This window comes from Carettochelys insculpta, chromosome 3, assembly GCF_033958435.1.
Source record: "Carettochelys insculpta isolate YL-2023 chromosome 3, ASM3395843v1, whole genome shotgun sequence".
NCBI classification, from domain to species: Eukaryota; Metazoa; Chordata; order Testudines; family Carettochelyidae; genus Carettochelys; species Carettochelys insculpta.
Window position 1 is genome coordinate 43,495,184 of NC_134139.1, and position 24,429 is coordinate 43,519,612.

The window sequence follows — 24,429 nt, forward strand, 5'->3', positions numbered from 1 at the left end:
GGGAAGGTCAAGAATTAGATTGAGCCAAGTATGCAGGGGCTCGTCTGCATACTTGGCTCAATCTAATTCTTGACCTTCCCCCCCAGCCCTCCACTCTCTGATTTGCTCACCTTGATTATCTTTTTCTGATTTGTCCTCCTTGCTTACTGTTTTTGGTTCTCTGTGCCTTAAATATTGAGTCCGTTCTGGTCTGGCTATGGTCTGAAGAAGTGGGTCTGTCCCACGAAAGCTCACCTAATAAACTATTTTGCTAGTCTTTAAAGTGCTACTTGACTGCTTTTTGTTTTGATAGTGTATAGACTAGCATGGCTTACTCTCTTTTACTCCCCTCTTTCAGTTAATGTATGTGATTTGTCAGTTTTTATTGCAGGTTTTTTTGGACCTCTGTACTATATACCTTGGTCTGGACTGGAAATTCTATAGATCTGAAGACATGGGTCTGTCCCATGAAAGCTTATCACCTAATAAATCATTTTGTTAGTCTTTAAAGTGCTACTGGACTGCTGTTTTGTTTTGTTAGAATACAGACTAATACGGCTACCTCTCTGCTACTATCACCTCCATCAGTAAAAGAAAGATGAAAAACAGCTAAGCTTTCAGGCCTAAGTCTAGGCTTCTTCCATTGGACATGGACCCTTTTTCATTGAAGGAACCCCAGCCTTGTTTTCACTGTGCCCCTATACCACCCAAAAAAAGTAATATGAATAAGGAAAAAAGAATAGTGGATGGGAATTGTTCTTTTTTGAGAGAGAAATAGAGACTGATTTTTGAAGCGGGTGAAGAAAATATACAGGAACAGTAAAAATGTATTACTCTGAGCAGGGCAGTATTATATCTTGGAGCCAAGATCTATGAAATGCATTGAAATATTGGGTTCAAGTCGAACAAATTCTTATCTGATAAGTAGTGAATACATTGAAATGATTCAAAATCCAGTACAGATTAGCACTATTCAATATTGCTTCCTAAATATTTACACTGGGAGGAGAAAGCGGTAGCTTTTCAAATGTAAATTATTATTGCTGCTTAGCTGTTTGTCAGAGAATTAGGTACAGAAGGTAACTAACAGAAACAACTCACTTTCACTTCTTAATTTTTAAATGTAAGGGCTTCTATACTTGTAGGGAAAAGCCTGGAATACCAATACATTTTAAATTTACATCATACTTGCTTTGAACTAACTTCCCTATGTAGACATGCCCTACTTCTAATATATGTGATTTTTTTAAAATGTCTTTTTAAAGAGATGTTCAGCTTTCATAGTTAAATTCCTTAAGAACATTATCATCATTTTTCAGCTTTCTGTCTGCTTTCTCGCATATAGTTGGGTATCTGAACAAGGGCCTAAATTGGTATAGCTTATTCAACAAATTTATCTGTGTCTTAGTAGTATGCTTAACACTTGTTGGATAGCCATAATAGAATGCAAGGCAATCCCTGATCTCTCAATGAGTCAGAAATTTTGAAGTAAACAGAGCTTTATTTAAGGCCCCCCTCCCAAGACAGAGGAGTAAAATTACAAAGCTGTATCTTCATGTCTGTTAAACATTAGGGAATCAAGTGTGAGCCAAGATTGGAAGATTTATTTTCTCGTGAACAAAATGATTATTGCCAGTCCTTCAAACACGTTATTGTGTCATACAGCTGTGCAGGAGGCCAAAGAGCAGTGAGACTCGTATACATTACAGAAATGATACAAGAGCCAGCACTGTTTTTGTGCCACCTACAAGTCACCTAATGAAGAAAATAGCAATATCAGCTGCCCAAAGATTATAGAGCATGGGCAGTCTTTTGCAAGATGCAGATAAAAAGTAGCAATGTTGGCTTTCCATAAACAGTTTGACAGGAGAAGAATAAATTCAAACTGACTAGGCATGGAGGTAAAAGTGAACCACAGAATCCCTTTGGGTTCAGCTTGAAGTAGAAGAGAGAGCTGCTCTGGTACAGCAGCACAGGGCAAGGGTGTGGGGAATGAGAGAGAATAGGAAATGAACTTTCAGATAGCCTTTTCTGTTTAACATATTGTAATAGTATTTTCTAAATTTTGTGAGAGGAGGGCTTTTTTTTTTTTTTCATTCTAACTTTCTTCGCTGTCCTAGAGTCTGATTATGCCGAGTACCTTCTCAGGATAATTAGTGTAACTTCAGTATCTCTCAAATACTGTGGGAACGAAGGCATTCAGACTCTTGCAGATTCAAGTGTAATTAAAGTTATTTAAAAAGTTTAAATCTATGTTTTCAGCAAGAGGAGCCCAACACCTACAGGGCTTTGGTATTTCAGAGTTCCTTTGTCTGCCAAAACCCAGTCGAAAGGCTGGTCTACCTGAATAAATTAGATTGAACCACCTGTATTGCTCCAGGCCATGAAAAAATTCACACTGGTCAACTTATTTAGGATGACCTAAATCCCATGTAGGCAGTGCTAGGTAGATGGAAGAATTCATCTGTTGACTTAGCCACCATCTCTAAGGGAGATGGTTTTACTACAGCGATGGGAAAACAATAGAGCCCTTCCCCTCTCAATGTGTCCACCCTGAAGCCCTCCGGCAGCACAGTTGCAGCACTAAAACTGTGCTGTTATAGCTATGAAAGTGCAAATACAGCCTAAGGAGAAGCATGATTAGCTTCAAAAGGCTGATATTTAGAGCAGTGATGTCCTTTCTGCTGGGAAAATGTTCTTGATGGGAGAAAGGGAGGAGGGAGAATTTGCACTAAAACACTAACTGGAAAATAAAACGATTATCTGGATCTGTGTAACGAAAAAGCTTTTACCGTTGTTTTTATGTGAAAATTCAATTGCAGATGTACCCAGCTGTATCTAATTGTGAAATAACTTATTTGAATGAGCTTAGTTTGTATAAAGTATAATATAAAAAACAAATGTGTGTTGCACTTTTATATTACTTTGAAATTTGAAATGGACAAGTTAAAACTAAAGTGGTACACTGTATAATTACATATTATAACTAGTGCATATGCTGCTCAACAAGATTAGACCAAACACATTTTAAGAATGCTTTTCTAATTAAGAACAATAAGTCCTGTGGCACCTTACAGACTCACAGATATTTTGGAGCGTAAGCTCTTGTGGGCAAAGACCAGCTTCATCAGATGCATGGCATGGGGGGTTCCAGAGGGGTATTTAAAGAGTGGGATCCCAGTATAAAGGAGGGCCAGAGCTGACAATGTTTATTCAGCAAGGTGGAAATGGCCCATTATCAGTAGTATGTATCAAAAGATGAAAAATCAAGTCAGATCAGACAGGGTGATATGGGCCCATTGTCAGAGTCTAAGGGGGAGATATTAACACACCCGTGGCAGAGAAGCTGCTTTTGCAAGTGGCGAGCCACTCCCAGTCACTGTTTAATTCTTGGTTGATGGAGTCAAATTTGCAAATAAATGGCAGTTCAGAGGTTTCTCTCTCCATTTGATTTTTGAAATTTCTTTGGTTTAAGACTGCTACTTTTAAGTCTGTTACTGAGTGTCCAGAGAGATTGACGTGCTCTCCCACAGGTTTCTGTACATTACCGTTCCTGATGTCTGATTTATGCCCATTTATTCTTTTACTTAGACACTGTCCAGTTTGGTCAGTATAAATTGTAGTGGGGCATTGCTGGCACATGATGTCATATATTATTATATTAGTAGATGTGCAGGTAAAGGAGCCCCTGATGGTACAGTTGATGTTAGGTCCTGTGATGATATCACTGGTGTAGATAAGTGAGCAGAGTTGGCACCAAGGTTTGTTGCAGGGATTGGTTCCACAGAGTTACTGTGTTGTGATCTGTAGTTGCTGGTGAGAATTTGTTTAAGGTTGGCAGGCTGTCTATAGGCAAGGACAGGCCTGCCTCCCAAGGTTTGTGAGAGGGAAGGATCGTTGCCGGGGTGGGTGCATATCACTGATGATGCGTTGGAGAGGCCTTAGGTAGGAGCTGTATGTGATGGCCAGTGGTGCCCTCTTGTTTTCCTTGCGAGGCCTGTCTTGTAGCAGGTGGCTTCTGGTTACCCGCCTGGCTCTGTCAGTCTGTTGTCTCACTTCCTTGGGTGGGTACTGTAGTTTGAGGAAAGCTTGGTAAAGGTCTTGTAGATATTTGTCTCTGTCTGATGGATCAGAAGCTGGACAGTCTCTACATAGAAGAATAAATGGACATAAATCAGACATCAGGAACAGTAATGTACAGAAACCTGTCGGAGAGCACTTCAATCTCCCTGGATACTCAGAACAGATTTAAAAGTAGTAGTCTTAAAACAAAACAAAAAAAGCAGTAAAGTAGTTTTGATAGTATATAGACTAGCACGGCTTTCTCTCTGTTCCTAAAACAAAGAAATTTCAAGAATCAAGTGGAGAGAGAAATCTCTGAACTGCAATTTATTTGCAAATTTGACTCCACCAACCAAGGATTAAACAGAGACTGGGAGTGGTTTACCCCTTACAAAAGCAGCTTCTCTGCCCAGGTGTAAATGTTTCCCCATTAGACTCTGACAATGGGCCCATATCCCCCTGTCTGATCTGACTTGTTTTTTCATCTTTTGATACATACTACTGATAATGGGCCATTTCCACCTTGCTGAATAGACCTTGTCAGCTCTGGCCCTCCCTTTTACTGGGACCCCACTCTTTAAATACCTCTCTGGAAACACTCCCCCTCCACCACTCATGCATCTGATGAAATGGGTCTTTGCCGATGAAAGCTTATGCTCCAAAATATCTGTTAATCTATAAAGTGCTACAGGACTTCTTATTGTTCTCGAAGATACAAACTCACATGGCTATCTCTCTCATACTTTTCTAATTAAGCTGTCCCTTGTTGGAGATTACTTGTGGCATGTTGGTCTTGCTCTTGATTTCAACACCTGGAGAGGTATTTCTAAGGGCTGTGGTTAAGAGCTTTAAACCCCACTCTGCGGATGGTCAGCTAATATCTGTTGTGATGAAATGCTATTTTAGTTGTACAGTCATAGGCTTTGATTCTGTGGACTGACATAAACCCTTGCCATCTACTTGAATGAGCAGCTCTAGTCTCTGGAAGAAGAATAATATTGAATGTATGATCTAAACCCGTGGTATGCAATACGTTTGCTACTCTCCACATGTGGTGAATAGGATACTGTGTTGTGGAGAATGCATGCATACCGAACTCATAAGAAATAATGCTTCAAATTTGTCACACATGCTCAAGCTGAATAGCACAGGCACTCACCCAAGTGCATCAGAGCCTCCCAGCCAGGGGAGAACTCCTGCAGGCACTGAAGCCGCCCCTACTGAAATGGAAGCATTGCAGGGCATGACAAGGATGGAGGTTTGGTTTCACACCCTCTAATGCATGGAGGCAGCAACTCAGTCTGCGTGCTACTCCCAGCCACACCAGTGGTTGGTTGTTCCAGACTATGCGGAGTTCAAAGCCTTTCCGTAGTTAGCTTTTCTTTGCTGCAATGAGTCATGATGCTGCATTTGTGTCTGATTATTATGTCATCTCACAGTTTCGTGTGACTTCAAAGTCCAGAAGGTATTTATTTTTCTAATATTTTTTAATAAAGTTTTGTATGATGTGGTGAATATGGAAAGACAACAGCCACAAGTGTGGCAAGCTTTGAATTCCTATTGGACACTGCTGGTCTGAACCAATTGGGGAATATCTGTGTGCTGTTCTCCAAAGACAATACAAGAGAGTAAATCTCTTTTCCCTTGTAATTGTGATAATTTCAGGATTCCCTTTATTTTTGTGTCACTTCATGTGAACAACAAGCAATTCTTTTCAAAACAGGTTGTGAATTAACCGAACGCTCCAATTTAAGTGTTCAAAAACAATTTGAAAAGATGTGAAAAATGACACCAATGAAGTGAAAATGACATTCCTCCCTATTGACAGAAATTTTATAAAATGCTATAGCTTGCCAAAGCAGCTCAATACAAACCTACAGTACTGTTTTAAAAAGCAACACCTGGCAATATATCTTACAGAATCGGTTCTTGAGTAATATTCATGACCTTTTTACTGTAAGACGATCCTGATTAAATGTCCAAAAGGAGGCATTTAAGGTTGTGATTTAAATAGGATAATAAAATACTTAAGATATAGCTAAGTTAATGCCATTTTTTCCTACATAACATTAAAAGAGATGCATCAATAGGCAATTTGGAATAGTATTAATTCGATTTTTGGGGGAATAAACCAATTGGGTGTTTTTTCCCTTGCCCTTTGTGTATACCTTTGTGAAATTTTAACTAGACTGGTTACAGTCATCCTGGATCAGTTCACACTGAAATAATCCTTTTTTACTGAGTGATTACTGGAAAGATAAAAAAAAATTATATTTCAAAGAAAGGAATGTTAACTGAGGGAAACACACACAATCAAGTTCTGTTAGTTTCATTGTATGGACTTCTGGGGCCACTAGTTTTAAAAAATGAGTGTGCTGCTACAAATATCTGGAATATAATTCATTTTGACCACAACACATCATGGATTTTTTCCCAAGAGATAGTGAGAGGCTTTCTTGTTTTAATGTTGCCCCAATACAAAATTTAATCCCTTAGTGGGTTTTATCTGAAAAGACTTTTTTTCCACTAAAATTTCCCACTAAAGGTGAAAGTGTGTTATACAAAAAATGGGAGTTTTTAAATAACAAAGTGCTTCCAAAATTAATAAAATTTTATAGTCTGGATTTGTACCTGAAGCGTTAGGTTTTCATCCAAAATGTTTTTATTTTTTTCTTTAAAATCTGCATTAAGTTCAGTATTTTTGAAAACGAGACATTAAAGGATGTGTCTTGAGTGCTACTTTGGATAGTTATGGGCAAAGTCTCTGCAGCACCATTTGTGGTTCAGTTTGCTCCTAGTAGAGCCATTCTTCTGTCTGTGAGACATGGAGCAAATGAGATTAGTCTAGAGATCACTAGAAGATTTTCGCATGTTCCCTAAATCAAGATTTAGAACCTTTTTTAATGTGGAAAGGTAATGTATTAACTATGTCTACTGTAGTGCACTGAAGAAATAAATACATGAACACTATACAACAACTGTACGTTAAGGTTGGTGCGCGTCTCAATTAAGAAATAGTGCGTTTGGGGTTCATCTTTTTTCCCATTTGGTTTTGAGAAGAAGGGGCTTTCAGTGTCCGGGATGTGCTTTGAAAAGGCTCCTATCTACACAGGCGACTTGTGTTTTGAAAGCGGCACTTTCAAAATGCACTCGGCTGCCATTATGCTAATGAGGCACTGCATATTCATAGCAGCGCCTCATTAGCATCTGCCGAAATCCCTCATTATCATGTCCCTTCTGAAAGAAGGGGGCTAGTATAGACACAGACAAAGTGATTAGTGAAAACCAAAACTGTCTGCATGAAGTAAATGTGCTGGGAAATTAGGCCCAAAGAAGGAGGTGCAAAATTGTGAAGTAGCTTAGATAAGATGGAGCAAAATCCTTTCAGTGACTAGTCTGTCTTAAATGGATTATAGACTTCTGAGACAGAATTTTTTTGAATTTTGTTTCTACCTAGAGACTGTCAAAACTGCACTTTGTGTCCTTTTAAATGATCCTTACAAGAAATGTAATACTTAAAACAACAATATATGTACATAAACTCTATAAGGAGATAAAACTGTTAAATCTGGAAAGCTATACCAGGTAAGGTGGGAATTTGCAGTAGTTTATCTGGAATAACATGCAGTGAAATTCCACTGGAAAAATCATCACAACTGTAGAAGACATGAAGGCTTTTTTAGTGAATACAGGTGCCAGCATGGTTGTTTGTTTCATATTTGTTTATTGACAAGCTATTGCTGAGATATTTGTTTAAAATTGTGATATTCACTGTAATGCACTGATTATCTTACTGAGGTTAGAAATTTCTAAAGGCTGAACCTCTCTCGTCTGGCATCTGAAGGACCTAACTAGTGCTGAACCAGAGAATTTGGCAGACCACAAGAGGAGGTCTAGCAGCATTAACACTTCCACAGCTTACTGGCCTCCTAGAAGACAGTTAGGGGTAAATTAGAGCTAAGTAACAGCACAGAACACTGAGAGCCAGGACTTGTGGTGGTAAACAAACTTTAGGGGATCACAAGAAACTTGACCACAGCCATAAGTGGTTGTCCAGCTAACTAAAATCATGCTGGATTATGGATGTTGCCAAACCAGAGAGTGCTGGACTGGAGACTTTCAACCTGTAGAATGTATAGTCATTGCTTATGTACAGCCACTGGAGTTACTCCACTGGTATTATATTTGGCCTGTTGTACATTGCCACATTTTCCAACTTGCAATCCAAATTTGTCATTCTTTGCTTCAGGGTGCATTTGAATTTTGGATCTAAAGGCAAAAAGTCTGATGCATAAAAATGTCTGCAAAGTCCAATAAAATTTTATTAGGAATTATTTCCATGTGAACTTGAGATTTAATTTTACAAAATCTGATTTGTATGCTATAAAGGCACCAGTTCTGGCTCCAACGTTAAGGATGAGTTGACTTGTGCACTTGAAGCAGGCATTCAACCTTTGTAGTATTAAAAAAAATAGTGTGTCCTCCCCAAAGTCACAGCATATGCTCTAAGTGTCAAATCAATTAAACGAGAATTTACAAGTAAATCTCTTAATTAGTTTAGGGGAGGATTATGAGGGAATGGATTAAAAAAGTAGTAAGTATCTTTTAAATCAGAGTAATCTAATCTGGGATGACTACAAACATTAAAGTGATTTATTCATAATCATATAATCGTTGCAAGATAATACAGGAGAGAGTTATGATTGTCTAGGTCCCCAAATGGTGCATTGTCATAACGTTTGGATTTTTTTAAATTTAAAATATGTATTTCCTGGGTAAGAGAGAGGCTGAAGCTATAAAACAAACAGTTGGTTAATCCACATTCAAAGTTTCATAACACTAAATGCATACTCTGAATTAAACTAAGCAATTTATTGGAAAAGTTTGATCTTATTTTTATTACCCATGAGAATATTGAAGACATGTACTGGGGTATCTTTGTAAAAGTAAACTGTTGATGTAAGTACAGCTAAAAAGAATAGGGTTTTTTTTATTAATTGCCAGATGTGCTTGTAACTAACGTTGTTTATTCTCCACAAAAATTTTAGTCACTAAGCAACCAAATATTTTCATTGTATTTAAATCTCAATTTAAAGTGCTTTATGTAGTTAAATAGGACAGAGCTATAAACTTGAGTGGCAAAAAAGATTGCTTGTATACCCAACAAAAATAACAAATACATTTTTGTTTTCCAGTTAATATTCACCATAAGGGTGATTTAAAATATCATTGTATAATAGCTGTATAGCACATAGTTGCATGATTTATTTTAGCCTTTCTTAGTACCTTCCGTCCATTGAAAATTTGCTGTACGATTGAGTAATGTGAAAGAAACTAGATAAGTAAAAGAGCATATACTTAAAAAGGCACGTCAAATATGAAGGATGGGAATTGTTGAATTAGTGTTTGTGTTGACTGGTAATTATGAGTGGAGAGATGTGCTGTTTTGGTTTTTTAATACGTATTTTAATAGGAAGGGCACCATCACCTAGATAAGGGCTTATTTATGTTGCATTTTAAACCAGCTAAGTAAACAACCTCTCTTTGCCAAACTAAAGGTTTACAAGCGTACATACAAAATAGTTGAACCAAAAACGTTTATGTAATCTGACTTGTGTAATGGGCGAGGAATCTCTCAGAATCAAACTTTCAGTTACAATTAAATCTCTCTCTAAGGCTATGTCTCCAATGGCAATTGAATGACAAAGCTTTTGCTGTTCAGAGGTGTAGGCTTTCCAAAGACAAAATGTTTTGCCAGTTGGCAGAGGGAAAGGGTCAGGCTTCATATGGCCACACCGTGGTGTGGGTGAGGAGTTTCAGGTTCTGCCTCTCCTATGCCAATCAGCACAGCAGAGCCAGAGTGACAAATGAAGTTAGTTTGTTGCTGGATAAAAGCTGTCATATTGATGTTTTCTTGGAGCAGTGGGAAAACAAGAGGAGGAATTATGACTAGCAACTACTTTGTTATGCTGTTTCTGGGGCAGCATAGCTATTAATTTTCACGTTACTCTGGGTTACACACAGAGTCTTAGTCGAGGCCTAGGTAACGTCATAACTATTGTTGCTTCTGGACTATCACTAGTTTATTGACAGGGAGAGAGGTAGTTTTATATCTCTGAAGATTTGTTTGTGTCTGTTTATATTCAGACACAATATTATATTGCGTCTGTTTTGTACTCAAGCTACTACAGCATGCTGTGAAATGGAGAATATTGCCTTTGCCCAGACCTGGGTGCCTGAGAATGTCCTCAGAAGTATTCGGTTGCTTAATCATTTTGAGTTGTGGGCAGTGTTCCCTCAATCTTTTCCATTCATCAGGAGAAATTTTTCTGTGTGCAGAGAAGCATGTGTGAATGTGCACCACCAATAGAAACAAAAACCTAGCTGCTAATCAGCTGGGTGGCACACAAGCACACAGATAACCGGGAGCACTGGTTGCGGGGTGTGTGTTATAGTTCTGTATTTGGCAACCTTGGATTGAGCTGAAGTACATTTCACTGAGAGATTTATATTGTCTTCAACCAACAAGTAGTTAAACTTTTTTTCTTTCTGTAAAAAAAGGTAAAATGTGGGTACAGATAATAGTAGCATACCCTCATCTGACACCAGACTGGAAAGGCCCCAAGCCATCTCTGTGGAATCAGGTGTGTTGAGGCCACTGTACCTACCACTTTCTTACTCACCTTCCCTTCAAATTGCAGGTTGGATGATAACTGTTAATTTTGTCATCATCCAGAGAGGCTTTGTGAGTAGTGATCTCATGCTGTTTCTGTCAGGGCATCTGTTACTCATATTCATGAAGTTGGCAAAGTAGTATGGGCTGAAAACTCCCCAGTAGCCTCCAGCCATGAGAATCAAGTTTGTAGCTCGGTAATAATTGACCACAGTGTTCTCAACACAAGTAGCTTAAACCTTAGTAGGGGAAAGTGGACAATACCTCACCATTGAAGGTGTCACATATGTATAATCTTCTGCTTAAATACCTTTTGCATGGAGCTAAACACATCAGCCCAGGTAAGACTGATGTTTTTAACTGACAAGTAGAAAACTCTATGCAGCAAGAAACTGGATTCTTGCATAGAACAAAACAGGTAAAATTCACTAGATTACCAAAAATGTTGATAAATTCTGCTGTGTAAGTTAGTTTATACTGTAACACCAGGTAACTAATTTTTTTTCTTGTGTCATAACCACTCTTTAAGGAAATAAATAATCCCTCCTCCTTGTAATGACCTTCCATGTGTATTTTTATCACTAGTTCTCCATTTGCTTCCTTGTTTATTCACTAGTTACAAGTCGTATATCTACATGCATGCGCGCTCTCTCACACGCACACAACCAGCAGCACACAAAATAAGCTGAGCCAACAGCCTTGCTGGGTTCTTGGCAAGGCGTGGCGGGGGGAGACATCCTTGCTTCAGGCCCTCCCCCCTCCGTAGAGGAGCGGCTTAGGCAGAAGGGTCAGGGCTGGAGGGAGCCAGCCTTTAGTACCTCCTGAACCAAAGAAGCACCCCTCCACCCAGCCCTGCCTGTTGCCCAGAGCACACCAGTAGTATGCAATAGCAGTGGCCAGGAGCTCCAGGCCCTTCTGTATTGCTGGGTCTGGGACAATTTCTCCCTCCCCCCCACCACTTTTTGGTGGGTCTGTGCACAACCAAATAAGCGTTATTCAGGTGAAATTGTATAGCAATAATATCTTTGGTCCATGGTTATCGGATAGACCAGTAAAAGTCTTGAATTCACTGGTAAGATACCAAGACAATAAATCTGAACTGCAGAATAGGCTACAGTTTGAGCAGACCTACATGGACAAATGAGGTGTTGAAAATTGCTATCAACTTTCATGTTTTCACTATTTTTAAAAATATGTTTAACTTTTTCCCCCCCTCCCCCCACAGTGTTTACTTTCACAACCGAAATTCTGGGCCATTCAATCTTCAGCCTTACTTCTCCGGACAAAGCTTGAAAAAGGAAGCACTCGTCGAGTGGAGCGAGCAATGAGGCAGACTCAGGTAGGCCTTCCATTGTTGCTACTCCCAGTCCTCAGATATGCTCTGTTGCAATCATTTAGACAACTGACTTCAAAAGAGAGCTGACATTTTTCAGCGTATTTAATTTTGTAAATAAAATGGTTCCTCCTTTAGAAGGTTGAAATCAGAATCTGTTTCTTTAACTGTTCTTTCTGTGACATTCAAGTGTTTACTTTGTGTCAGTTTGTGAATGCAGAATTGCTCAGACTTCAGTAGCGTTGAATTGTTTTGTACAATAAATGCCCATGTAAGGATTAATTTAGAAAAGGGAAAATGGAAGTAGCACAGCTATTTGACGATTCACATTTTGGCCTTCCAGGTATAGTAGTGCCTCTTTCATTACAGGTATTGCTTTGTCCTCATTTAAGTCAGATTAATTAAATGATCATATTGATCACTTATATAAATGAGCCCTTCTCAAATGTAAGTGAAGAATCCAGAATGCATTTCAATTGTGAGGTATGTTCACTTAAAGAAAATAATTTTGTAGAACTTGATAGGAAAATAGAACCTTTCTGAAGAACATTTATTTAAACAGGCTGCCATCGTTACACCTTTAAACCAGGTTTATGTCCATGGTCATCAGGCATTTTCCACGCACCTGTTTGATAATTCTTTTGTCCTTAATAGATCACATATGTGTGCATGTCATGAGGTAAGCGGTGTGTGACCCAGTCCTGAGGAACTCTTGGTGTAATGGAATGTGCATGGGGGCAAATATGTTGCTGCTTTTTTCACCTTGATCAGGAAGATAGTGGACATTCTAGCTAGGGAAGGTGTCTTGGCAGTTAGGAAGCAAAGTGTCCAAAGCCTTGAAATAAGCGTCACATTTGAAGGCAGTTAGAAGAGGGCCCATCAAGTCCTTGAACCTGAGAGTCTTACAGGTTAAATGCCTACAGAACTTGCCTCACTCATGGTATATCTGGCATATTACCAGAGAATGTCAATAGAAAATGGGTAACATGGCATGCTGGAGTCATTACTGGTTTTATAAACCACCATTACAGTGCTCAGGAAAGTAGTTTAACTAGTAGTTAGCTGAAAGTGGGGAGAAATTCTTCTTCTTCTTCGAGCGTCCCCGTGGGTGCTCCACAATAGGTGTCGGGCTTGCCCGGCGCCGCAGATCGGATCTTCCAAGCAGTTTCTGCCGGACCGCGCATGCGCCGGCGTGCACCGCTCCCTTGCGCGCTCCTGGCCATGTGCGCGATCCGGTCCCCGCCAGTTCCTCTTAACCGCCGTCGGCTGCAGACGAAATCCGAACTAGGCTAAGGCCAAGTAGCGTATTCAATGACTTAAACTGTTTTTCTTTCAAGTTTTTCAAGTACTTAGGCTACTGCAAGTTAGCCGGTTGTTATTTTTGCAAAAAAAAAAAAAAACAAAAACAAAAGCAACAAACAAACTACAAGCGGAACAGCTTCAATCCAGTCCCAGTAACAAGCGCCGGAGACCAGGAGCATAGGGCCATCAGCCCTCCTGCTGCGGCAGGCCATCGGAAGGGGAAAACAGCACAGAGAAGGTGCTAAGTACCCGTTTAACAACTGAAAGACTCACCAACAATGTCCTCTTCAGGATTTAAAAAATGTGAGTCCTGCCGAGAGGCGATGCCAGCGTCCGATGGGCACAGTCTATGCATAAGGTGCCTTGGGGAGTCCCATGTTGCACAGAAATGCTCCTTCTGTGCTAAATTAACAGCCAGAGCAAGGAGAGACAGGGAGATGCGGCTTAAAATGCTCCTTTTTGATAAGGCCCTCCAGCCAGACGTGTCGGAGCGGCCGCAGCAGGAGGGACCCTCCGGGGCCCATGAAAGGAAAGCTGCCTCCCTCACCCCATCAGCGCAAAAATGGAGGAAAGCCTCCACAGCCCGATCCCTGCCGGCAGCAACAGCGAGCAGGACGGGAGGAGCGAGCAGCCCCCAGGCGCAGCAACAGCTGATCGGCGGCGGCACGGAGAGCCACGTGGAAGTGGCTCAGGCTCCGATAATCAGCCAGCCGCCCCGCACCGCAGGCAGGGCGGCGGCTAAACAAGCGCTCGTACCGGCGGCACCGCAGGCAGCGGCACCGACCCCCGGGGAACCGGCGGTGCAGAGCGCGCAGGCACGTAGCCTGCAGGCGCAGAAGGACACCGCACGTGCGGCACCGCCTTCGAGCGTGCCTAGCACGGTGCGGACGGGGCCGGGATCCCCTGTGCGTCAGGGGGCGGAGTTACCTCCTCCAGGGACGGGAAAGGCTGCACACAAGAGGAGGCATTGCAGCCCCTCTCCAGACAGGGCTGTGGAGTTGCTTTCTCACAGCCCTCCGCTTATGTTGCAGACTCCAACCAGAAGGCAGGGGTCCCCCCTAGCCTACCCGGAGCCCCCTTCTCCATTTTTGCAACCAGCCTCACCCTGGCTGGGACCACCTTCACCCTTCCTGGGGTTTGAACCGCTAGACTATTATGCAAAATCGCTCTCTCCAGTGTCTCGACGATCTCCCTCCCCCAGACGCAGAGGGTATGCACCGAGGGAGTGGTCTAGGTCACCTTCCCAAGAACAGTGCCTATACTGCCATGGTCGCCCCTACCACGCGGGGCATAGACACCATCGGCAATCTACTAGGGAAAGATCCCCACAGACGATCTCGTACCCCCGAGGGCAATCGCGACCGGGGACAGAGACTCAAGCATCTCAGGGGGGACTGGTTATGGAACCCCGAGATTTTCCCTCGCAAACCTCTAGCGACAAGGGTGTACCATCACCAGCAGGAACCGGAATGGTCCAGAGAGACGTACCCCAGCGGTTCCTCGCTCTCCTCCCAGGACGAGGCTACGGCCCCGGGGGACGTCCATCCTCCGGACGATCTCAAACAGTTTCAAGAGCTGTTTAAGAGGGTGGCCTTCATGCAAGGCATCCAGACAGCAGAGGTGCAAGAGAAACACCATAAGCTCCTCAAAAATTTGAGACTTCCGGCCTCCTCCAGAGTAGCAATACCGCTTGATGAAGCGATCTTAGAGTCCTCCACTATGATATGGCAGACCCCTGCGACTATTCCGCCTGTCCAAAAGAGAGCGGATAAGAAATACTTCGTGCCGGCGAAGGGCATGGAGTTCCTGTTCAGCCACCCACAGCCAAATTCCTTGGTGGTGGAGTCCTCGCAACAAAGATCAAAGACATCTCAATTCAGGACAGGGGGAACAGACAAAGATGCCAAGAAGCTAGAGCTGTTCTGCAGAAAGGTCTACTCCTCCCCCACTTTAACGTTGCGAATGGCAAATTACGCAGCGCACTTAGCGAACCATAATTTCGACAAATATTCCAGGTTAACCTCCCTCATGGACTCGCTTCCAGAGGACAAAAAGCCGGTGCTCAAGGCCATAGTGCAAGAAGGCTACGCGGCCTCGAGGACGGGAGTTCAGATCGCCCTGGACGTTGCGGACACAGCAGCACGTTCCACAGCAACGGCAGTGGTGATGCGAAGGGAGTCCTGGCTCCAGACTTCGGGTATACCGAGGGATCTGCAGGCGAAGATAGTTGACCTTCCCTTCGACTCGCAGAAGCTGTTTGCTGAATCAACTGACTCGGTCCTTCATTCCAGTAAAGATTCAAGAGCCACACTCAGGACCCTGGGGATTTACACCCCTCCATACACAAAGAAAAGGTACTACCCTCAACAAAGACGGTACCAGTACCAGCAACAGCGCCCCCAGTACCACAGGGGTTACGAGCAAGGGCGACATCAACAGCACCAGCAGTACAGAACTCCCAGGCGACGTTCACAACAGAGCCGTGCGTCCTTGGGGCGGGGCCAAAGGCCACAAGTTTGACATACAGATCCAGGGCTGCGCCATCACTACCATCGCACAAGGTCATCCGAAGCGACTATTCCACCATCGCCTCCGACCATTCTACGACCAGTGGCAAAGGATCACCACAGACAAATGGGTGCTGGAGATCATAGCCACGGGGTACGCCATCCCCTTCCAGTCGCTCCCACCGTCTCGACCTCCACCCAAGCCCCACCTCCAGGAGGCCTCCCATGTAGCGAGGCTCAGGCAGGAGGTGGACCATCTCATGCTCATAGGGGCAGTGGAAAGAGTGCCGGAGCAACTGCAACGGAAAGGGTTCTACTCCAGGTACTTCCTCAAGGAGAAAAAGACAGGAGGCTGGAGGCCCATCTTAGACCTTTGCGGCCTCAACAGGTACCTGCGCAAGCAACATTTTCGGATGACCACAATCGCCTCCATCCTTACAGCACTGGACGATGGAGACTGGTTCGCAGCCCTCGATTTACAAGACGCGTACTTCCACATAACTATCCATCCGGCTCACCGGCGATTCCTCCGGTTCATGTAGGCAACGAACACTTCCAATACAAGGTCCTACCGTTTGGCCTCTCCTCGGCCCCCAGAGTCTTCACCAAGACCTTGGCAGTGGTGTCAGCCTACCTGCACAGACGGGGTATTTATTTTCCCGTATCTGGACGACTGCCTGCTCAAAGGGGCCTCGAAGGGGGAGGTTCTGCGCATGATACGCGTCATAGCAAACACGTTCTCTTCGCTCGGCCTGGTTATCAATCTGGCAAAATCAAAAATAGACCCCACACAGGACATAGAGTTCATAGGGGCTTGCATAAACTCGGTTACAGCGAGAGTATATCTACCAGAGGCTCGCTTTCGGGCCATCGGTTCCCTCGTGCAGGTCATCACCTTCAGCCCTACGGTGCCGGTCTTGATGTGCTTGCAGCTGCTGGGCCACATGGCAGCGGCGACGTTCGTAGTACAGAACGCCAGGTTACACATGCGCAGCATGCATCACTGGCTGGCGAGTGTATACAAACCGGCAGTACACACCGTTCACAGGGTGGTGTCGCCCACAGCCGGGGTGCGCAAATCCCTACAATGGTGGGTAAACCCCAGGAACCTGCTAACAGCGGTACCCTTCCACCAGCCGCAAATATCGGTTTTTCTCACTACAGATGCCTCCCTCATAGGGTGGGGAGCGCACATGGGCGAAGAGGTGACTCAAGGACTGTGGTCACCCACGGAACAGTCACTACACATAAATATACTGGAGCTCAGAGCAGTGTTCAACGCCTGCAGACACTTTTGAGACCACATACAAGGCAAAGTCGTCGGGATCAGTACAGACAATACCTCCACCATGTTTTATATAAACAGGCAAGGAGGAGCTCGATCCCGTGCCTTATGCGCGGAAGCAATCCGCTTATGGAACTGGTGCATCGCCCACAATATAATCTTGAAAGCCTCATACTTGCCGGGTGCGCACAATGTGAAGGCAGACCAGCTGAGCAGGCGTTTTGCACTCTCACACGAGTGGCAGATCCGTCCCGATCTGCTACGGCCGATTTTCCACGCATGGGGTTTTCCCCAAATAGACCTGTTTGCCACTCAGCACAACAAGAAATGCCCACGATTCTGCTCCAGGGCAGGACTGGGATGGGGTTTCCTGGGGGACGCGTTCGCGATCCCGTGGAGGGGCCCCCTACTTTATGCGTTTCCTCCCACAGTGCTGATCCACAAAGTCTTGCAGAAAGCCAGGAGGGAAAAGGCCCGGATGATCCTGATAGTCCCAACGTGGGATCGACAACACTGGTTCCCCCTACTCCTGCGCATGTCGGACCGTCCACCGATGCCTCTTCCGGTGGCGCCGGATCTGCTCACGCAGGCCCAGGGGTCCATAGTGCACCCGCACCCCCAAAGCCTGCGACTGCAAGCGTGGTTAATCCATGGCTCAGCTCCCTAGAGAGCACATGCACAGTGGAAGTACAGCAAGTCCTAGAAAGTAGCAGGAGGACTTCCACCAGGAAGACCTACAAGCAAAAATGGACTCGCTTCACGGCTTGGTGTTCTACCAAACAGCTGGCCCCCCTTTTGGTGCCTATACCTACAATACTAGAGTATTTACTGGACCTCAAGAGAGGAGGACTCTCGCTATCCTCGTTGAAGGTCCACCTTGCCGCCATCTCGGCGTTCAGACATGAGGAGGAAGGGCACACAGTGTTCGCCCACCCTATGGTTACCAGGTTCCTCAAAGGGTTGGTAAACCTATACCCTCCTCGGAAACCAATTCCACCTTCGTGGAACTTGGACCTGGTGCTTACCACGCTAATGGGACCACTGTTCGAGCCCTTGGCCACGGTTCCCCTCCGCCTCCTTACAATAAAGATGACCTTTCTTCTTCCAATTACGTCAGCTCGTAGGGTGAGCGAGCTCGCGGCAGTCATGGCAACGCCACCCTGCACTGTTTTTTCCAAGGCGGCGGTAACCATACGGCTGCATCCAGCCTTTGTTCCCAAAGTTTCTTCCGAGTTTCACATTAACGAACCTATTGTTCTACCCTCGTTTTATCCAAAGCCTCATAACTCCAACGAAGAGGCGCGCCTACACCTCCTGGATGTGAGGAGGGCGCTAGCCTTCTACGTAGACAGGACCAAGTCCTTCCGGAAAACGGATAGACTCCTAGTCTCCCTCGCTCCCAAATCAAAAGGAGAAGGTCTCTCCTCGCAGAGAATCTCAAAGCACATTGTATCCTGCATACAAATGTGCTACGAGCTCAAAAAGATTCCTTTATCGGCCACTCCCAGGGCTCATTCCACTAGGGCGGTGGCGGCATCAGCAGCCTTTTTCAAGGGCGTTGCGTTAAAAGACATTTGCAGAGCGGCGACTTGGTCATCCTACGACACCTTCGCCAAACATTACGCCCTTCACAGGGTATTCCAAGAGGATACCCGTCTCTCTGCAGCGGTCCTCTCGGGGACAAGCTGCACATAATCCGATTACCCACCTCCTATCTTGGGTTACTGCTGGGTAGTCACCTATTGTGGAGCACCCACGGGGACACTCGAAGAAGAAAGAAAAGTTACTCACCGTAGTAACGGTGGTTCTTCGAGATGTGTCCCCGTGGGTGCTCCGCTACCCGCCCATCCTCCCCGCTTCGGATCTCTGTTAGTGTTTTGCAGGGGCACCCGAGGCGGTTGGTCGAGGAACTGGCGGGGACCGGATCGCGCACATGGCCAGGAGCGCGCAAGGGAGCGGCGCGCACCGGCACATGCGCGTGCCGGCACAAACTGCTTGGAAGATCCGATCTGCGGCGCCGGGCAAGCCCGACACCTATTGTGGAGCACCCACGGGGACACATCTCGAAGAACCACCGTTACTACGGTGAGTAACTTTTCTTTTCTCAGTTTTTCTTCCTGGATACTTCAGGTTGTCCTCATCAAATTTCTGCATAAATGAAGTTTGGAGTCATTGGGGAGAGGGGGAGGTTAGAGTGAGTTTTCATCCAGTATTTTTCAGTTATTTCCCTTAAAAAAAAAAAAAAAAAAAAAAATCAAGCTAAAACAGAGCGCTTTTTTTCTTGAATGTGTTTTATGATGACACAGCTGCAGGGTAGTTAACTCACAAATATCATATCCTAGATCTAAAATTTAATATAAAAATTCTATGCAGCCTGAAAATGCCCTAATGCTTTCTGATACTCTGCAGCCATATCGGCTACCAACTTTTAGAGTTTGCCCCCACAAAGTCTTAGAGCACAGCAAACTGTGCTGATGATGTAATGCACGCTACCTCGCTGTGCACTCAGTCTCTGGGGACTTTGCTACCAGTCACTAAAAACTCAGTTGTGTGGTTTAACTTACTATTCATTGAAAGGCTAACGCATTTTACATTCATAATACATTCTGCCATACACTAGCTTTCTGTCTGGGTAAGCTGTTCATCCAACAAAGCCTAGGCATAGGCAGAGGAAATTGACAAAATGGTCATGCTGTCCAACATATATGTCTGTGCTGGATGCTACAAATTAAATACTCTCATCTTTTGGCAGGAGGATATGTCACACTGAAAATCTTAATCTTCTCCAGTCAGTAGTGATCAATGAAGGTGCCCCCTCTTCCTTTTCTCCACACTTTTCTTTGGCTAGTACTGGCTATTCCTTAAGGGTCAGTGGGCAAGCTACTCGTAGCAGAAAGACTATCAGACCTGTAACTTCTCTTTCCCTAAGAAAGGCAGGTTCAGTGAGGCCATGTCTACACTATGGAGAAAAAAAAAAATCAATTTAAGGTACAGAACTCCAGCAACTCCTAAATTGATTTTTTTCTGCCATCTCTACAACAGGAAGTTGATGGGAGAAACTCTGCCATTGACATGCCTTATTCCTCGCAACTCCGAAGAGTACCAGGGTTGACAGTGGAGCACTGATAATTTGATTTACCACAGCCCCACTGGGCACACTAAATTGAACCCCAGAATATCAACTGTTGCTGCGTCAATCTTCAGATAAGCATAGATGTGCTCTGGTTTGAAAAACGTACAGACACACTCTTTCTCGCTCTCTTAGTATTCCAAGCGAGAAGGGCCACTGGTTTGGTCTTTTGTTTTTATTTTTGCCAAAAGCCAAACAGCTAACCTAACTTTAGTTTGTGTTAATAACTGGGATCAGTAATTTTGCCTTTTGCAAGACTTTCTGATCAGGAACCAATGAGGCCAATCTAAAATGCATTCTTAGCTATTTCATTAACAGCTCTGAATGCTCCACAGACTGCAGAGAAAGTATCAGCGCCATAAGTAAAAGTTTGTGGATATAACTTTTCTTCTGAGAAAATTATCAGCTGAGACACACATTTTTCCTTTAAAAAGAAAAATGATCCAACAAGCCACCCCTCCATACAAGTTAGGTAAGAAAAATTTCAATGTTTTAAATTAGTCTCTGATTATAATTTATCACAACAAAATACATTGTTAAAACAGACCAGGAAGTATCTGCCATGAACAGACTCATACATTATCTTCAGTTGCTTTTAACATTGAAAAGTGTACACTGAGCATTAACTATTAGTGAGCATCCTGCTTAACTTTGTCCAGAACAGGAAATTTGTCATTATATTATTATTCTTCATGTAGGCTGGAAAGGAAGTATCTGGCTGTAAAAACGCCTTTTGTATTGTAACATACTTAATTGGGGTGGTAACTATTGGTGAGTGCTGCAGATCCAAACGATAATAGCATGGGAAGTGCTGTGTATATCCTGTTCTAATGTTTTGCTCTCAGCTAGAAATAGAAAGGAAAAGCTCATGAGATGTTCATGAGTGAATTATCTCCTACTAGTGACCTTGACCTATTCAGTGTTAACTGTGATAACTAATCCTTTAGATTTTATGTGGCACTGATTATTGAAATCATTTCCTCCTGTCCGCTTTCTTCTCCCCTTTGCCTCTCAAAAACTAAAAAAGACACTTACAGCCTAGATGAATATTTAGTGATGCCACAGTGCCTCAGCAGTAAAGATAGCATTCTGTTTAAAAGTTATTCTTACCAAGTCCGCTAAAATTGATGTGCTTAGCGGGATTCCTTTATAATTTGTTGTGCTCCGGGAGGGTGTAGAATAGGCTTAGTGTAACACTAACCCAAACTGAGGTAAGGATTGTGGAGATGTCGGTCCTGAAAAATAGGCATTTTTTAAATAAAGTTCCTGTGTGATTTTTTGTTTGTTTGTGCACAGAGCCAAAAATCAGCTGTTGCTCTGATATGGGTCAAAATGCACCATGCCCAGAAGTTGCCAAGTGCAGGCTAATTTAGATGTAAGCAAGTTCAAGAGTCACCAGCGCCTCCGTTCAAGCAAAGAGGATACAAAACAGGCACCTCTCTAACCACAACTGAAAGACTAATTTATATACCTAGAGGTTTTTGATTCTCCGAATAAAAACCTCGGAAAACAGTTGCAGTGGAGCTCAAATACCCTAATAATGAGAGAAAAAAAAAGCTATTGTATTAATGTTTGTATAATTTTTAATAGTTTAGTACATATCAGAACAGATTCAGCTTTGTTCTGAATATTTCTTCCAGTAGATGGTTTGTTGATAGTTATTACTGTGCTACTTTATCCATTGCAGGAAATAAGTTAATCTTTTTTCAATTTTAGAAGTATTTTAAGTGCAAAAATCAGAATGTAGAGGTAGGTAGTTGTAGTCTATAAAAATTGAAATAAGAATATATTTGTAATTCATTGACTACGTAAATCTTCATTATTAGAGCCCTACAGATTTCTAAATGTACACATGCCACGTTTGCAGAGCTAATACAGATGCAAATTTTATTTCCATCCAAGACTCTGTCCGTTATTAAATTTCAGCCTATCGTGCTGTGCAGGCTAATTTTTTTCCACAACTGTACAAATATAGTGTGGATTGGCTTTTTAATATAGGATATCTTTATTTTACATCTTTGCATGGTGGTCTAAATCTAACACACTTTATTAAGTGTGGTTTTAATAAATTCAGAACTTTCCTTATTATGAGCAGTGATGCATCTCAGGAGGAATTTCACATAAACCAAGATGTAGAGAAAGAAGTGTATCACTTTTACTTCAAGTATAACAATAAAAGCTGAAAGAAATTTCATTCGGCTTTAGAATATAGAGAATAATTAGTCTTCGACCAGGGGTGCACAAAGTGGGGTGACACACCCTGGGGAGTGGGGGCATGAAATTTTGTAAGGGAGAGTGCAGTGTGAGTGGGCTGCCCCTCCCCTGCAGCACAGCCTCCATTGCCTTCCCCCAGCTGCTCTTCTCCAGTTGTGCTGATCTCTGTGGGGAGCCATCTCCTGGCTGCTTCTCCTTACCCCGCCCCAGGCCGCAGCTCTCTCCTGGTGTCTCTTCCAGGAGGAGGGTGTGGCCTTGCTGCAGGAGAGCAGCTCCATTAGGCTGTGTCTACATTACAAAACTAACTACGAAGTTCAGCGTCTACACACACCCTACTTCAAAGTTAAACTTTGAAGTAGGGCACTACTACATTCCTGGGAACGGAGTGAGGACTTTGAAGTTGGGCTCCCGACTTTGAAGTTAACTTTGAAGTAATGGAAACTGCGTGTAGATTCTCTGCTGGCTACTTAGATGTAGTGTCTATCTTCCATGTTAGTTGCTAGTGTAGACGCACCCTTCGTGAGTCAGTGACCCTTCTGTGCCCCCACCCTCGCCCCAGGCCCCAGGTCTCTCCTGGTCCCTCTCACAGAAGGAGGGTGTGACCTTGCTTCAGGAGAGCAGCTACGTTAGCGAGTCACTGACCCTGCTGTGGGGAAGGAAGTGAGGCTGTGTGTTGAGGGGAGCTCCAGCCAAACGCCCCAATGTGCACACAGTCTGCCACGCACCTTACAAAAGGCTCTGCTTGCAGCTGCCAGCAGGAGAAGCTGCAGGACGGTGTGGTTAGAGAAGCAGGTAGGCTTCACACTCTCTGAAGATTAGACAGCTGAGCTCCCAGGCCAGACCAGGCAGGGCCCTCAAGAAAAGTAAGTCTCCTTTCAGCAGTGTGCTGAGATCTCCTTTGAGCAGTGGCTCTGGGCTCAAGGTCCACCAGTGGTTTGCTTTACAAATACTAATTCTATTTAATAAGTTGTGTTCAGACTTAATTCCTTGAGGCAACCTGGGCTGGGTTTGCTTCAAAGCTTCTGAGAGTCTGATATAAAGAGAGGAACATATTTAGTTTAAAGTTTCATTGCTGCTGAGAATCCCTTACAGTAAGAAGCAGTGTAAGTTACAAAACTACCACAATTACTATCAACCTCTTTCTGTTTAGTGCCACAGTCAGAGAAATGATCCCATGGGTCCAATCGAGGAAAAAAAAGAGATGTATAAAATTATTTGCTGGTTTCTCTTCCTGGCATGAACTAAAAATAAAAGCCAAGCTTTTCAAAAGAGAGAGTGGCATTCTGAAGGCTGATTTATCCTCTCTCTAACCTCTCAGTCCTGGAGCCTCCACCACCACCATTGCTGAGGGAGCACAGCGCGTCACTTCCAGGAGACCATGGCTTGCTTCCAGGGATGGGGGGTTGCTGGCTGCTAAATTGAAGGGACAAAAAGTGGGTCCCAATGTAAAACATTTGCTCACCCCCTCTTTGACCATTATGTTGAAAATGTTTTATTGTGTAGGTCACACCACAGACAAGTACATGAAAAACATGAGTAGATTTATTTGTTAATGTCAGTTAAGTGTTAGATTTGATTTGATTAGGTCAGACTTGGCAGTAAAATTAGAAGAACAGTGTTATATAAGCCTCTCAGATTTTTATGCCTGGGCCCAAAGTTAGTTCAAAATTACAAGGGCAGAATGAAGTGGGGAATGTTGTTAGAAAGATATTGGAACCAGTGACAAATCTTGGTACTGGAGAAATATTGAAAAAAAATAAAGGTTATTTCTTTTGTAGATAAAGGTCCAGAAAATAGTGGATGAAAGGAATGTACAATAACCATATAATTACTAAGAGACGAGTGGTTTTACTTTTTACTGGCTTGATGACAATATAAGTAGACAAACTAATGTAAAAATGAAAATACTGCGGCTGGAAATGTGTCTGTAAATGAGATACTGGA

General features: G+C 43.5%; 1 protein-coding gene across 2 annotated transcripts in view; it reads left to right on the forward strand.

The window, feature by feature from the left end:
* The window catches only part of TTC27 (tetratricopeptide repeat domain 27), a 173,887-nt gene that overhangs the window by 76,709 nt on the left and 72,749 nt on the right, over positions 1-24,429 (forward strand). For both annotated transcript variants that reach the window (XM_074988551.1, XM_074988550.1), the window contains exon 10: positions 11,940-12,053. In XM_074988551.1, coding sequence (XP_074844652.1) covers positions 11,940-12,053 — 114 coding nt within the window. The remainder of the gene's footprint in view (positions 1-11,939; positions 12,054-24,429) is intronic.